The 14,590-nt window shown below is 45.2% G+C and overlaps 1 protein-coding gene across 2 annotated transcripts; it reads right to left on the bottom strand.

Annotated features, from left to right (window-relative positions):
• On the bottom strand, positions 1 to 13,969 carry GTF2F1 (general transcription factor IIF subunit 1). 2 transcript variants are annotated; one of them, XM_053462628.1, is made up of 14 exons: positions 13,950 to 13,969; positions 12,933 to 12,968; positions 12,324 to 12,382; positions 11,745 to 11,817; positions 5,806 to 5,999; positions 5,544 to 5,714; positions 5,068 to 5,273; positions 4,774 to 4,918; positions 4,518 to 4,576; positions 3,017 to 3,127; positions 1,651 to 1,724; positions 1,405 to 1,546; positions 1,039 to 1,162; positions 1 to 939 (listed from the first exon to the last, which is right to left on the bottom strand). In XM_053462628.1, exons 2-14 carry the CDS (start codon positions 12,942 to 12,944, stop codon positions 735 to 737), a joined length of 1,575 nt encoding a protein of 524 aa, XP_053318603.1. In that variant the 5' UTR covers positions 12,945 to 12,968; positions 13,950 to 13,969; the 3' UTR covers positions 1 to 734. The 2 variants fall into 2 exon arrangements, with proteins under 2 accessions (XP_053318603.1, XP_053318602.1); XM_053462627.1 differs by lacking the exon at positions 13,950 to 13,969 and adding an exon at positions 13,790 to 13,943.
• Between the last annotated feature and the right edge of the window lie 621 nt (positions 13,970 to 14,590).

Here is a 14,590-nt window from a genome sequence, read left to right as displayed (position 1 = left end):
TTTCTAATATATACCGGTATTGTTTATTTCCACCCAGAAGCGCCACTAAATAGCTGTATTTAGTGCGTTAAACCATAGAACCCCATATTTTGGGAAAATCAATACAGCCAGTTTAAGGAGAAGGGGGGGGCACTAAAATGAAAACACTTTAAAAAGTCTTAAAATACATTTTTATGAATTATGCAAATCATCAGGAATGCTCTGGCAGCCGTGCAAACTACCGCACGTTGGCACAATAGAGGTGGTTCCAGTTCAGCAAAGCTCCGACGTAAGCCGTATGAGATGGGGAGCGGAGCTGTGAATGGCTCCGACTGCCGGCTCCCACCTCTGGATGTTCTTTGTTAGAATGCGCTGCTTCTTTGGGCTATTGTTCAGATATGTGAAATATTCAGACAAACGCATCAGCCAAATGTCCGCACTGGATTCAGCTGCCAGGTGGGGGGGGGGCTCTCCCCCCGTTCGCAGAAACACAAAAATATTCAGTTTCCCCCCCATTTTTAATAGAACTTATGTTGTAACCAGTACAAAAAAAAAACAGAATTGCATCAATTCAGGCTCTGCCCACACCACTCGCACCCCGAAAACGTACACGGCTACACCGGTACCATTCCCCACTTTCAACTGCATACAAAATATCACTATACACACGGGGTCAACGGGTCGGACAATAAAAACCCATCCCAGGGTTACAAAGTAAATTCTCCCGGGATAAAGTCTCTGTGCTGCGTATCGGGTCACTCCTTGAGGTAGAAGTGCATTTTGTCGTGTACAATCTTGCGATCGGGGTTCAGTCTCTTAAGGATCTGCGCAAGAACGTTCACCGTCTGCTCGCTGCTCAAACCCGTTTTCTTAGTCTGGAACTTTTTCAGAAGGTCTTTCGTCGTCATCGGTTTACGGGTTAGGTACCGGCGCACGGCGTCCTCCGTCAACTGGATATCCCTGTGCAAGGGAAAGGAAAACATGGGTGTCAATCGTGTCTAGCGTGTCTTTCAGAAAAGAAAAAAAGACTCAAACACCTGTATGTACTACTCCTCTTACCCGCTGCTGGGAGTGGATTTTCCAGACTGAGGTTGGGGAGTGGATTTGCCAGACGCGTTTTGCGGGGCGGAATCCATTTTCAGACGTTTTGCGGCTGGAGTGTGAGAAGCAGCTCCTCGTTTGCCTGTTAGACACACGTTGGAAGGATTTTAGAGCAGAGAATGAAAACACTAACCTCACACAAACCACCGTGGGACCACCACAGTTCACTTCCCCAAAGACCCACACACTGACCTCCATCATAGTACACAAACCCTACGAGGGGTAAACATTCTAACGCAGAACAGCTTGTTTCTCACACTCTTCCAAAGACTGCAAACATTCTATCGCACAACTCCACCTTCCGCACAGCCATCTCCCACCTACCTTGTTCCAATTTATTGGCTGCTGCTCGTAAGGTGTTCGATGTGTTTCCTGAGTCAGGAGATGGCGTCCCCGGTCGGCTGTTGCCACGAGAGCTGTTATTGGAGCCTCCTTTTTTATCTTTCTTTGGAGGGGTCTTCTTTTTCTGAGGAAGGTGGGAGAAGGAGAAGTATGATGTTTTAGTTGGAGAGGGTGGGTTCCTGTTGTCCCCTTAAATTGCACAGGAGGACCCTCATCACTAACTGTTACCTGCATAAAGAGGGCAGATGATGCTTCTCCATCTATATCGCTATCCTCCGATGTGTCAGACTCATCGCTGCTGTCTAAAAGGAAAAAAAGTTTGTTAAGATCATTTGACGCATATGTTTATATAGCTTATGTTTCAGATTTAAGTTCCAATCCTGAAAATGTACTCTTCTATAAGCTAGCAGTGCATGTAACACCATACTTTGGGGACTAACTCTCAGCATAAATAGCGTAACTTTGGGGCATAACACTGGAGGGAGCCTACAATAGTACCAGTGCACATAAGTTGACAAGAAAAAGGACATGGTTAAGTACCATGTAAGTCAGAATTGATCTATACGATGTATTGGCAAAGACTAATTTCCATACAAAAAAAAAAAAAAAAAAAAAAAAAAAAAAATGTATGATCTCTAACAGCTGACCTTGGCACCACAGGGAAAAAAATATATATATATATACACACTTCTTACCTGTCAATCTGGGCTTTAGCATAGTTACATAGTTATATAGGCTGAAAAAAGACATGCGTCCATCAAGTTCAGCCTTTCCTGTATCTGTTAATTTGTTGCTGTTGATCCAAAAGAAGGCAAACAAAAAAAAACTATACATCGTATAGATCAATTCTGACTTACATGGTACTTAACCATGTCCTTTTTCTTGTCAACTTATGTGCACTGGTACTATTGTAGGCTCCCTCCAGTGTTATGCCCCAAAGTTACGCTATTTATGCTGAGAGTTAGTTCCAATTTTGCACTAACTAGGGAAAAAATTCCTTCTTGACCCCAAAATGGCAGTCAGATTTCTCCTTGGATCAATAAGCTGTTTCCCCATAATTAAAGATTATATCCCTGATTATGTTTTTCCAGGTATCCATCCAGTTGCAGTTTAAACGTCTGTACAGACTCCGATAAAACTACCTCTGCAGGCAGAGAATTCCACATCCTTACTGTCCTTACTGTAAAAAACCCTTTCCTCTGCCTTAGACTAAATCTCCTTTCTTCCAGTCTAAACGCGTGACCACGTATCCTATGCATAGTCCTGTTTATGAACAGATTTCCACACAATGGTTTGTATTGGCCCCGAATATATTTATATAATGTATATGGGCCCCGAATATATTTATATAATGTATATGGACCCCGAATATATTTATATAATGTATATGGGCCCCGAATATATTTATATAACGTTATCATATCCCCTCTGAGGCGACGTTTTTCTAAACTAAACAGATTTAAATTTGTTAACCTTTCTTCATAACTATAGTGCTCCATTCCTTTTATTAATTTTGTAGCCGGCCTCCGCACCCTTTCTAGTGCCATGATATCCTTAGGACGGTTTACTACACAATGAGCGATAAACTTTTTACCTCTCTTTTTTTTCTTTTCTTGAGGGGTGGGGGCTTTCTTCTCTTCCTCTTCCTCCTCTTCTGCTTTTTCTTCTTCACTCTCCTCACTGCTCTCACTGTCCTCATCGATTCCTGAGGAGAAACAAAAAAATCAGTAAAATAAAGTAAAACAACAGGGTAACGGATATGGGAGTAGACCACTTATTTTATTCTGGATTTCCAATCCCATCGTGAACTTTCAACCTGGCAACAGCACAATTACATAAAACCACAGTATTAGCACGTAGGTGTCCGCGAGCCTCGTTAAACACGTCGGAAAGTGGACGGCATTAAAGGCCGCGCAGAAAGAACGAGGCGTCAGAGGACATTCAGCGTGAAATGTCTGGATCGAACTCCAGAGCCTCCAGTGGCGATGTGTGGAATTACAAGAAAAAAAAACATTGCTCCTAAAAATTGATCCCTCTTGCCCCTCAGTCCATCATCCCAAACACACACTAATTTATATATAAATATATATAGGTAAAAGTGATTTACAGGACCCATATTAAGCGATAGTAGACACCCCATGTCCGTATTTTTTCTGTTTCCATGCAAGAATTGTTAAAAGCGCTAATTTTAGGACTTGCTCATAAAAATAAATAAATTAATATATATATATATATATATATATATATATATATATATATTGACCTTTTATTACTGCAAGGTTCCCCTGAGGGTGACATCAGTGGAAAATCATTTTTACATGTTACCATTTTTTCTTGGCGTTGCTGAATGCCTCGACATTGTAGGTCGCTTTCTGCATCCATATAAAGCCATGACGGTCCTGGCACGTAAATTGTCACTAACCGGATGTTGGCACATGACGTGCCAGAACCGGCAATTGTCATTAAGGGGATAAACCAAGTCCTAGGTTTTTTGGGCTAGTAGGCACCCATTTGGCTCTATGTTAATATGCTATGTGTAAGATACACAGCATCGTGTAACACTTCTAAGAGAGAAGCAAAAAGAATACTTTCTCCATTAACACAGTGGACAATAATTTCAAACGTTTGTCTGGCATCTCTATTTGTAAGGAACAATTATGTCCCTAGTAACTACACTATAGGTTGCAGGGGTAACTTAATGCAGACTTGGAATATTTTATAAATCACTAAAAAGAAGCCAACGATTAACCCTTTCAGCACGCTGGTTCAAACATGATTTTATATTGCACTTTTATCTTACGGTCATTGGGATTTCAAAGTGAGCAAACATTTTTTGAACACTAAGCTGCACTGTATTCCTGGAGAAGCAGTTCCCATTAACACAGATCTACAGCGGCTCCCAACCAGGCCAGGATTTAATAATTACCATATTGTACTCCAATAGGGAGCTGCATAAAACCTGAACCGTTTGTGTACCTTGAGCAATGGATTTGGAACTAAATTGTATGTTTGGCCTGATCATGCAGTGTCTTATTCTATAGGGCCTGTACTGTTAAGCCCAGAAAAGTCATACTAAGTAAAGAACTAAACTGTACCTTTAGGCACATCTTCCTCCTTGGTAGGCTTGGGTTTTCCAGGAAGTTCATCATCTGAACTGCAAATGTGAAGAAAAATAAATATATATAAAAAATATATAAACACACACATATAATAGGAATCCTATTATATATTGGCTTGCATTTCAGATAAAGCATTTGTGTGATGAGACTATGCTTGTACGCCTTACCCCAAGAGCCAATTTTAGACCATTTCACTAAATTTGAATTCAGATCACCCCATCTTTACACTCACCTGCTTTCATCAGACATGTAATCCACTTCCTGTCCCTCGAAGTCGCCATCATCACTGTCCTCGAGAGCCTCGTTATCAGATTCTCGCTTCTTCTTCTTCTTGCTCTGAGCAGCAGGCTTTTTCTGGGGCTTCGCCCGACGCTCTCCTTAATCATGGTAAAAATTGAAAAAAAAAACAGTAAGAGAGGGGAAGGATGATGTTGATTTTGCTTTAAAAGCTTAATTCCACAATATCAGTTTCCTCCCTGTTTCACTGTTCATTCCCCAAACAGCCAAAGGTTTCCTGCCTTCTCACCTTCTTCCCCACTCTCCTCACTCTCACTGGAACTGTCTGGTTCATCATCTAAATCGTGAATTTTTAAGTCATTCTTTTTCTTTTTTTTCTTGTTCTTTCCGCCCTTATCTTGCTTTGCTGCACCTTCCTCCTCATCATCTTCTCCCCCTTGGTCTTTCAGACGACGCTGTTGCATGATGCTGAAGTGATTGAGGATTTTGTTACGTCTGTAAGGCGATCAAATATGTTAGGATTAATGCTTCTGAGACAATAGTATAATAAATGGAGCCATGTTACACTTTGTTCCTCCCACTCCAGCTCATAATACCAGAAATCATTTTCGGGAGATAATTTCATAACCAATGAAAGCCTTCTATCAAGGTCAATTCACAGTGAATTGGACATCACGCAGCTCAACACATTTCCTTCACGCCATATTACGGGCCAATACCATCATCAGGCTCCATACTGATTTAACCGTTTAAGAGAAGTCTCACCTTTCCCACTCCTGTTCGGCCTCCTCTGCAGTCAGGGTACGATGTTTGGCCAATGGAGTGAAGTTGTACCAGTTTGAGACAGGAAAGGCTTCAAAGGCTCCATCAGGGCACTGAGTGAAAATGTAGTAGGAAGCGTTCTCCGTCACCCCACCTTTTTTCACCCCTTTGTACCTATGTGGATACAGGAACAGACAGTGACCATGTGCATCCGTTATCGCACGTAGCACATCAGCCATACATTGCTTGCATCTGTATCAGTTACCTGCGTCCTGCTTTGCCGTTCACCCGCAGAACCCACGGCTGGTCCTCGGTCTTGAATTCTTTTAGGATAATACCGTATTTCTTCCTCCGGGACTCCTCTCTCTGTTTACGGTTGAATTCACTCCCTGCTCCAGAGTCTGGAAGCTCCTCTTCCTGATACATCTTCTTAGCGCTCAAGTCTCTTTCCATGCGAGCCTATGGAACATATAGATGACAAGTCTAATAAGATCAACAATATCAATGGCCATGATAATGCAAAGGCAAAAATTAATTTCTCCTCCCATTGATATAGTAAGGTTATCTGAGTAATGACTCTCAACGATATGCATGAAAACTGCGCAGAGAATATGGTCAAATTCTAGATTTCTGTGTTTTTTTCCATTCTGGGGGGATGGTGATCCCCATGGGGATCCCCCTGAGGGGATGGTGTCAACATGTGTCACTACTGTGCTCTCTCGAAGAGCAAGGGGGTGCGCACTCTACACCCATAGAGGAGCTCCAACGGGGAAAAGCCTGTGGATTCTGCCTATAAGCAAACAAAAAGGTGTGGCAGGTATCGGTCCCAATCCCTCCCCGTGACTCTACAAATGTCCTCAGCATCTGTTTTAGGGTCCCATTAAACCCCTCACACAAGCCAGACATCTGGGGGTGGGGGCTGGTCATTAAATGCTCTACCTGCACCCTTTTACAGAGAGACTGCATCAGATCATAGGTGAACTTAGGGGGAAATCCCATACGGGAGAAGAGCATCAGCCACCTTGTCAGCCCCGATAGATGAGAATGCCACAGCCTCTGGGTAGCGAGTGGCATATTCTAGACCGGGCCGACAATATCAACAGCTATCCTCTCAAATAGTTCCCCCACTATGGGAAGGGGGATTAAGGGAGCTTTACTCACCTCCCCAGGCTTTCCCACCCTCTGACACTCAGGGCAGGAGCGGCAGTAATTTGCCACATCCATACCAGGCCAATAAAAATGATGGGACAAGCGGGACTTAGTCCGCAGCACACCTAGGTGCCCAGCCATGTGGATGGCATGAGCGACCTTCAGCAGCTGGTCCCTGTACCTCTGGGGCACCACCAGCTGTCTGTTTCCAAGGGCTCTTGCCCTTCTGCGGAAATAGTTTCCCTATATAAGCTTCCTTTATCCCAGTATACCCGCTCCCTATCAAGGTCTGTGGGCGGCTGCCTAGCACGCTCCCTCAGTTTCTCTAATGCGAGATCTATCTGCTGGAATTCTAGGGTCTGTCCTAAGGTTTGTACCTAACCTTCCTATTCTTGATCCAAAAGAAGGCAAAACCCCCCCCCCCAAAAAAAACCCTAATTAAAGCTACTGCATATTCTGCCATCAGGGGGAAAAATCCTTCTTGACTCCAAGAGGCAATCTGATTTCAATTAATGTTATTCTATTTATAGCCCTGTATGTCATGCCTTTCAAAAACAAAAACAAAAAAATATCCAGACCCCTTTGAAGGCATCTAGTGTATTTGATAATTCGCCACCTCCCTTGGCAGTGAATTCCATATCTTTATTGTCCTCACTGTAAAGAATCCCTTCCTTTGTCTATGAAACCTGCGCTCTTCCAGTCTCAGAGGGCGACCTCTTGTTCTTTGTACATTTCTGTTAATGAACAGGTCACCGAAGAGCTCGTTATATTGGCCCTATAAGAGGCGCACATCCCTTCTGGTTCCGCAGGCTGAGTCAGCCCCTGTCCTTTATTCTGGGCAGACTTGACTGGTTACCATGGCTACAGTTACTCCATCTGTCGCACTCTCACTCTTTGCCCGCAAACATACTGGTTCCTGGGACCTGGTCGTTTATGACAGACAGACATTCACTCGTTCTCTGCCCTTCTTCACAGTCGGGTGGCCCTCTCACATGGCACCTCAGACATTCTGGGTTCTGGCACAGACTGACACGCACAACCTTTATGCCCACTCCCCATGAGGCTGCCCTGGTACATTATTAAACACCGCCCTTTCTATAGTAGGGCCCTTAGAAGACTTGGATAAATCACAGGTATCCTCCTCAGGCATATACTTTGATAACAGCCTACCCAAATCAGTTCCCAGTAACACGTTAGTAGGAATGTTATCCGATTCCCTCGTATCTCTTAACCCTTCCCTGCTCCCCAATCCAAAAATACTCGTGCCATTGGCACTGCAGGACGTACTCCCCCAATTCCCCTCACTGTTAAGGTCTTGTCAGGAATAAAGTCCTCGGAGCTCACTAGCTCTGGACGCACAAGAGTAACTTCTGCCCCCGTGTCTCTGAGCCCCACAGTTACCTTGTTTCCCACGGTGACAGGTTGCATATCCATATTGGGGGTGTCCTGAGCGTTGGAGACGAACACCACCGAAGATGGTGACCCTGAGGGGCGACTCCCTCCAGATGGGGGTGCAGGCTTCCTCTTATCTGGGCACGTATTACGAAGGTGCCCCACTTTGTTGCAAATAAAACATCTGCGGCTATCCCCACGCGTAGAAATGACACTAGCTTCCTCTCTCCCTGCGGTAGAAGCTAATGCAGATGGTGGTACAGCAGGTTGGGTGATGGGGAGCCGTGGTGCAGCGGTCTTCCAGCTGGACGCTCCCTTAGTAAAAACTCTGCTCCGGTCCGCTGGTACTCGGTTGGCAGTGTGGAAATCCGCCAGCTCACCCGCTTCCAATGCTGTTTTGGGTTTCCAGACCAGCAGCCGTTCTTGCGTATTGGCTGGGCACAGCTGCTGTTCCTTGATGATCAGATCTTCGTACACCTCAGGGGTAAGGTTGTACCTTTTCTGCAGTGCAGCCTTAATTGCCTCATAGTCCTGGTCAGATTCTGCTGGTAGCTCCGCAAGTGCTTCCAGCGCAGGACCTCTGAGACCAGGGGTGAGGTACTTTGCCCACTGGTCCTTTGGTAATTGGTACTGCCTGCAAACCTTTTCAAAACTGTGCAGGAAGACATCCAAATCCCCATCTTTGTCCAAAGTGGGGAAATTCTCTGCACGTGGTTCGGGTGCAGAAGAGTCTCTCGAACCAAAACTGATAGGCGAGGCACTTAACCTCTCCAACTCTGCCAGTTTTAGTTCATGCTCCCTGGCGGCCTGGCGCTCCGCAGCCTCCCTGGCGGCCTGGCGCTCCGCAGCCTCCCTGGCGGCCTGGCGCTCCGCAGCCTCCCTGGCGGCCTGGCGCTCCGCAGCCTCCCTGGCGGCCTGGCGCTCCCCAGCCTCCCTCGCGGCCTGGCGCTCCCCAGCCTCCCTCGCGGCCTGGCGCTCCACAGCCTCCTGATAGTTAAGGATAAGCTGAAGTCTTAGGTTTGCATCAGCTGAGTCCGCGTATTTGAAAACAGTTTGTAGATAAACCTCCAAGGGATCTCCAGATCTTGGTACGTCACTGACATCAGTCGCAGGTATCTCCGTGACCATGCCTCTCTCAGAAGTGTTTGAGGCATCACTTCGTGCTGCTCGTTGCATGTCATCGTCCACCAAATCTTGTACTAGCTCCTCTTTGGTTTTTCCCTGGCAGGGAATCGATCTCTCACGGCAAAGATGGTCTAGTGCTGCATTGGACTGCGCCTGGTACTCCATTTCAAACTGGCCCAAACAAACGATGGCAAATAAGAAAAACAGAGAAAAGGGGGGGCTGTTGAGGTGTAAATATACTAAGTATGCACTGAGTTCAGCCTTTGGAAATTGAGAAAGAATTTATTTTTAGTGCCTGGATTAACTATCAAATCCAGCAACACTGAAAAAGATGAAAAATCTTTTAGTTATCCCACCGTCATGCCACCAGTTTGTCACAAACGCACCCTACTCCAAGCGTGCGCGTGACTTGGTTCTGGTGGTAAAAGGGTTAAAATTCTCACAGTGCATACAAAAAAGATGATGAACAGATTATTTACACCAAACAGATAAAAATAAAAAGGAGAAATTATAGAAAACCTAACTACTCACTTGAATGGTAAAGTAACGTTTTTTCTGTCCGTAGGGATCCGGCAAGGAAAATGAGATCTTGGCCCCTAGTAAGCACACTGACCAAATTCCTACCATTAAATTTATACCGTTTCCAGTTCATCTCAAGTTTCCAAGCCGGCCCAGAGGCGGTATAGGGGGAGGGACGGTGTACCTATAGGAGCCATAAGTGACCTCCCCCTCGGGTTGTGGAAACATCAGTCAAAATAACTCATTTTCCATTTTATCGTCCCTCCTGTGCTCGCCACAGCAATAATTCTTGCATTTATGAATTTCTTGTAAATTAAGAAGTCCATAGATATGTCACACTTGCTACTTATGACTGAATACCAAAACCGCTTAAGGAGTGCCACGTTATCTCAATCATAAGGTTTCTCAGAGCCGTCCGTATTTACCATCCTCTCCCCCAACAGACTACAATAGAGACCCCCTACTGGGCTGAGTGCAAACACTGAGTCATGTGCAAAGGAGGGCAGGATGAATAACCGTGTGTGTCTATTGGATGCAAATCAACCCCTTGTACTGTCTATTGGATGCAAATCAACCCCTTGTACTGTCTATTGGATGCAAATCAACCCCTTGTACGGTCTATTGGATGCAAATCAACCCCTTTGTACTGTTTCAATATCCCTGTGCTTCCAAATAAACTGAGTCCTGTATTAACCTCAACCGGAGTGCTGCCTGATGCTAGGGGTTGGCTGCTATGGTTTTTCCACTTCACGTGTTTTTTTTTTTTTGAACAGGGCAAGGAATTGATTTCGATTTTGGATCACGGACTTTGTACTTCGTTTGAGCACTGCACTCCTGCAGTAGACCTGGACATTTTCGTCCTGATGGGTAGAGGTAGTGCGATGCCTTATGGCTCCCTATCGCTCCCATACAGTGGTTCTCCTCTTCGGAGGAGGACCAGAAGATTCAGACTCTCCTTCAGGTCTTACGGCTGGGGAGGAATTTGTGTTTTTTCAGGACAATAGCCACGCTGTGTAGCTAAGCTTCGGATAGCCACAGTGCCAATGCAGCCCCGGTGCAGCAACGTCCCCCCATTCTACAACGCTGGTTCTGCCTGGCGCTGAAGGGGTCAATTGTTGGTGTCCCGGCAGGAGGAAGCAACGATTGGCGGGAGTACAGGGCGTCCCGTCACGTATGGACGTATGGGTTATTGTTGATGTATGTGTTGGATATGACCTTGGAAGAAATGGTTTTCCTGACTGCTAGTGGTCACTTAGCATATCAAAAGAATCCACTATCTATGGGAGGATCCAGGCATACAGTGGATTACTCAGCAAGTAGACAGAGGCACCGCTGCTGTAAGATTTCACACCTTGCAGAGAGCTCTGGTTGGAGTCCGAGCTTCAAAAGACAAATTCATCTTATAAGACCTTTCGGCACCACACACCTATACAACTGAATTAACCCCTCTCATGCTGAAATTGGCCATACCATCTCTACCAGGCAGCAAGTCCATGTATGCACTACACGAGTTGGCATGACACCGCACTCTTCCAAAATAAAAATAAATTGGTTGCTTAAGATGTCAATTAGTTGCAGAAGTCTGAATGCAGGGTTCAGCAGAGCCAGAGCTGGCTGCGAGAACATCGCGTGGCAGGAGATGTATTCAGCCAAATGTTTCTCCGGCAGGGGAAAGGGGCAAGTGCATTTAGGGGGATTCTGAAGAATACCCCATGTATCTGCAAAAACAGACCTTGCAACTATCATTTGTATTAAAGTGCATATGATGGCTGGAGTGTCCCTTTAGTCAATTCTTTCTTGTGTTCAGATAACTTTACGCCAGTCCCATGCACGTTTAAATTCTCTCACTTTATCAGTCTCTACGAGCTGCTCCACGTATTTACCACCATCACAGGCACCTTTTCAGTCTTAAGGACTTATTATGCACCCAATATCCCACATACAGAGGTACAAGACAGATTAATAAATGACAATACACTCAGCGGAGCGCAGGTAGACAGACACTAGCATGTACACTACCTGATTCCACGTGGAGAAATCCACTTTATCTGCAGCGTTGAAAGCCATGAGATTGTATCTCTTACTGGGATTCCTGTACAAGAGAGAGTTACATTATTTTATTAAAATATCTGTTTAAAGAGACAGCATAAGATTTGCTCATCGGTAAGTAAATTAAATACACCTACTGTATATAGAAAAGGCGGTACTGAGATTGTGAGAGAACACATTGGATAAAATAGACTGTGATGAGGATCTCTGGGTGTTGGCAAGCATTCACCGTGCCTTAAACGTAGCGCTAAAGGATTTCCACAAATGCATCACTTGAAAAAGAAAACCCCTTATAATAATTCCATAGTTCACTCACATACAAATGCCCAAAGGGAAAAAAATTCTATTCATGGGGGAAGCGTCTACCCATTCCCTGGATTTACAGGGTTCTTTTGTACGCTTTACAGAACCAACAGGAGCAAAGTGGGTTAGCTGGTTAATCAGTAAAGATCAGTTCCCGACGTATGGCATAGGACTCATTCTTTAAAGGAAGGCTTACTCACTGAGTGATTCTATGGGTAAGTAGACACTTGGAGTGCAGATACATACCTGGGAACCCGTACCACATATTCAGTGACAGACTGCCCGCTGGAGGACTGACTGGTGTTCTGCGTGTGAGAAGAGTACAAAGATGTATGAGAGACCCCCTGTGGAAAGCGATGTGGAAAAAGAGAGGGGGGGGAATAGCGGACCGAGGGGCTTGGGGCTCTCATCTTATCTGAATACACAAGTGCAGTATTCGAGCAGGGATTTTACAGTAATTGCAGGGAAAGAGAAAAGTAGAGGCTAAGGGACAAGGGATGTGAGAGAATGAGTAACATACAGGAAAAAATAAAATGTTAGAAGGGAAATGTGGAGGAAAGCAGGACTGACTGCAATGAAAGGTTATTCACTAAAGGGAGAGCTTGACTGGCCCTGTATAATGTATACTTAAATCAGTGAGATTCCCCCCACCACACACACACTTACGCACCCAGTGAATTATGTATTACACAGGGCTAGCTCATCCCAATTTGCTGGACAAACATGCCAAAGTAAAAACGCTCTCTTTAGTGAATAAACCCCAACGTATGTAGGAGACAGGTCTGAGTGAAGGGAAAGCAGTAGAGAGGGGAACACGGTGGACAGCATGCGTGATGGTCTGGGGGGCAGGCTTACCAGGGATGTCATGACGGATTTCAGTATTGTGAAGATCTAAAATAAAGTGGAAAATACATTATTATACATACTGACATCAAAGAGGATAAGGTTAGATCAGTAACTACACATTTCTAAGGACTAGGTGTGGGGGGTCCAATGCAGAGAAGGTATAAAGGAAATCGGTGGGCAGGGATACAGAAAAAAAGAAGGAAACATGGCACGTGGTGGGTGCTTGTGAACAACGGAGCAATGCCGGGGCAGATCCGCCAGCTGCAGAGATAAGCGGGAGACAGACACGGTGCGGCTAGAACACCAAGCGATGGGAAGGAGGTCTGAGAGAGAGAGAGGGGAGAAGAAGAAGAGAAAAAAAAAAAAAAAACAAAGGCAGGCGCAGGGAGGAACGGAAAAATAAGTGGCAAGAGGAAGGACCAAGAAGCCCCGGAGCAGAGAGGACGCGGCAGAGCCCCGGAGCAAAGAGGACGCGGCAGAGCCCCGGAGCAAAGAGGACGCGGCAGAGCGGGCAGACCAAGGAGCAGGGAGGAAAGGAGGGTTAAACCCAGCAGTGGGCAGCCCAAAACAAGTCATAAAGTGGAAGACGGGGAGCAGACCCCAGAATGTGGAAAATTATGCTGCAGGGCAGATATAAGCAAAGAGACAGAAGAGAGAGCAAAATATTCAGTAACAGCTACTAAAAAACAATTTGGAGTTAACCCTTTTACTGACTTTCCTGCTTCACAATGCAAGACGATGTGTTATAATAAATACATAGTGGGGAGCGATTTTCCATTAGTTAACGGACAGGGCTCCATTGAACAAAAAGCCCCGAGGACCAGCTCCAGGCATCAGTAAACAATGCACTCCACAGAAAAACAAACCTCGGGGGTAACTGGGGGCAAAAGAGAAGACAGTGGCAACTCCGATGATGCAAACCGGCCAGCAATGGCCCCGCACCACGATAGAGGGAAGATGAGCTGCGATAACACAGCGTCCTGATACAATTCACTCAAGCGTTCAACGTTCCTTCCACATTCTTACCCAGGTAACCGCTACAACTTCCGCTTCCGGCCTCTACCTTTACATTTCCGGGTCACACTGCGTACTAGTTTGGCGTAATCCATTGAAAGCCGCTCAAATCATACAGCAGCCTTACATTGACGCCGTATTTGTTAAGGGCAGCAGAGGCTTGACGGCCATATTGATCACTGGAAGCGTTCCGATTTCCATAGCAACGCATCCCGATTCCATGCAGATAAATAAGTCAAGCGCAACATCCTTGTCTTCACCTTAAGTAAAAAAAATACATATTCACTTCCCTCAGAACACAGAACATCGTAGAATGTGTGTTTATTTAATAAACATTTATCACTGCCATTATATGGCTGACAAAATATCAAAGACCGTATATAATAATTGGAGTAAATGAAATATAATCTGGGATTATGCTATGTACAAATCTCCCGTAACAGAAAAATTAGGTTTGGTATGTTCCAGAAAAAACATCACACGATAATAAACCCTTCCACTTAAAATTAAGGGGGTAGTAGAAGCATTATTACACACTCATCTACAGACACCAGACAAGCCAGAAGGCTCCTGCTGAAGAGTCCCATTAAGGATGAAACAGCTGTCCATGAATGGTGATCCGGCTATCGCACCTCTTACCCGAGTTTTTTCAA

This window comes from Spea bombifrons, chromosome 4 (genome assembly GCF_027358695.1).
Source record: "Spea bombifrons isolate aSpeBom1 chromosome 4, aSpeBom1.2.pri, whole genome shotgun sequence".
NCBI lineage: Eukaryota > Metazoa > Chordata > Amphibia > Anura > Pelobatidae > Spea > Spea bombifrons.
Note: the sequence above shows the minus strand (reverse complement) of the source record. Positions and strands in the feature narration are given on the sequence as shown.

What these genes read in the sequence shown, in the direction of transcription:
- GTF2F1 (XM_053462628.1), bottom strand. An exon ending in TACATGTCTGATGAAAGCAG is followed by an intron (nt 4,577 to 4,773) that starts GTGAGTGTAAAG and finishes TCACATTTGCAG; the next exon opens with TTCAGATGATGAACTTCCTG. An exon ending in AAATCCACTCCCAGCAGCGG is followed by an intron (nt 940 to 1,038) that starts GTAAGAGGAGTA and finishes TCCCTTGCACAG; the next exon opens with GGATATCCAGTTGACGGAGG.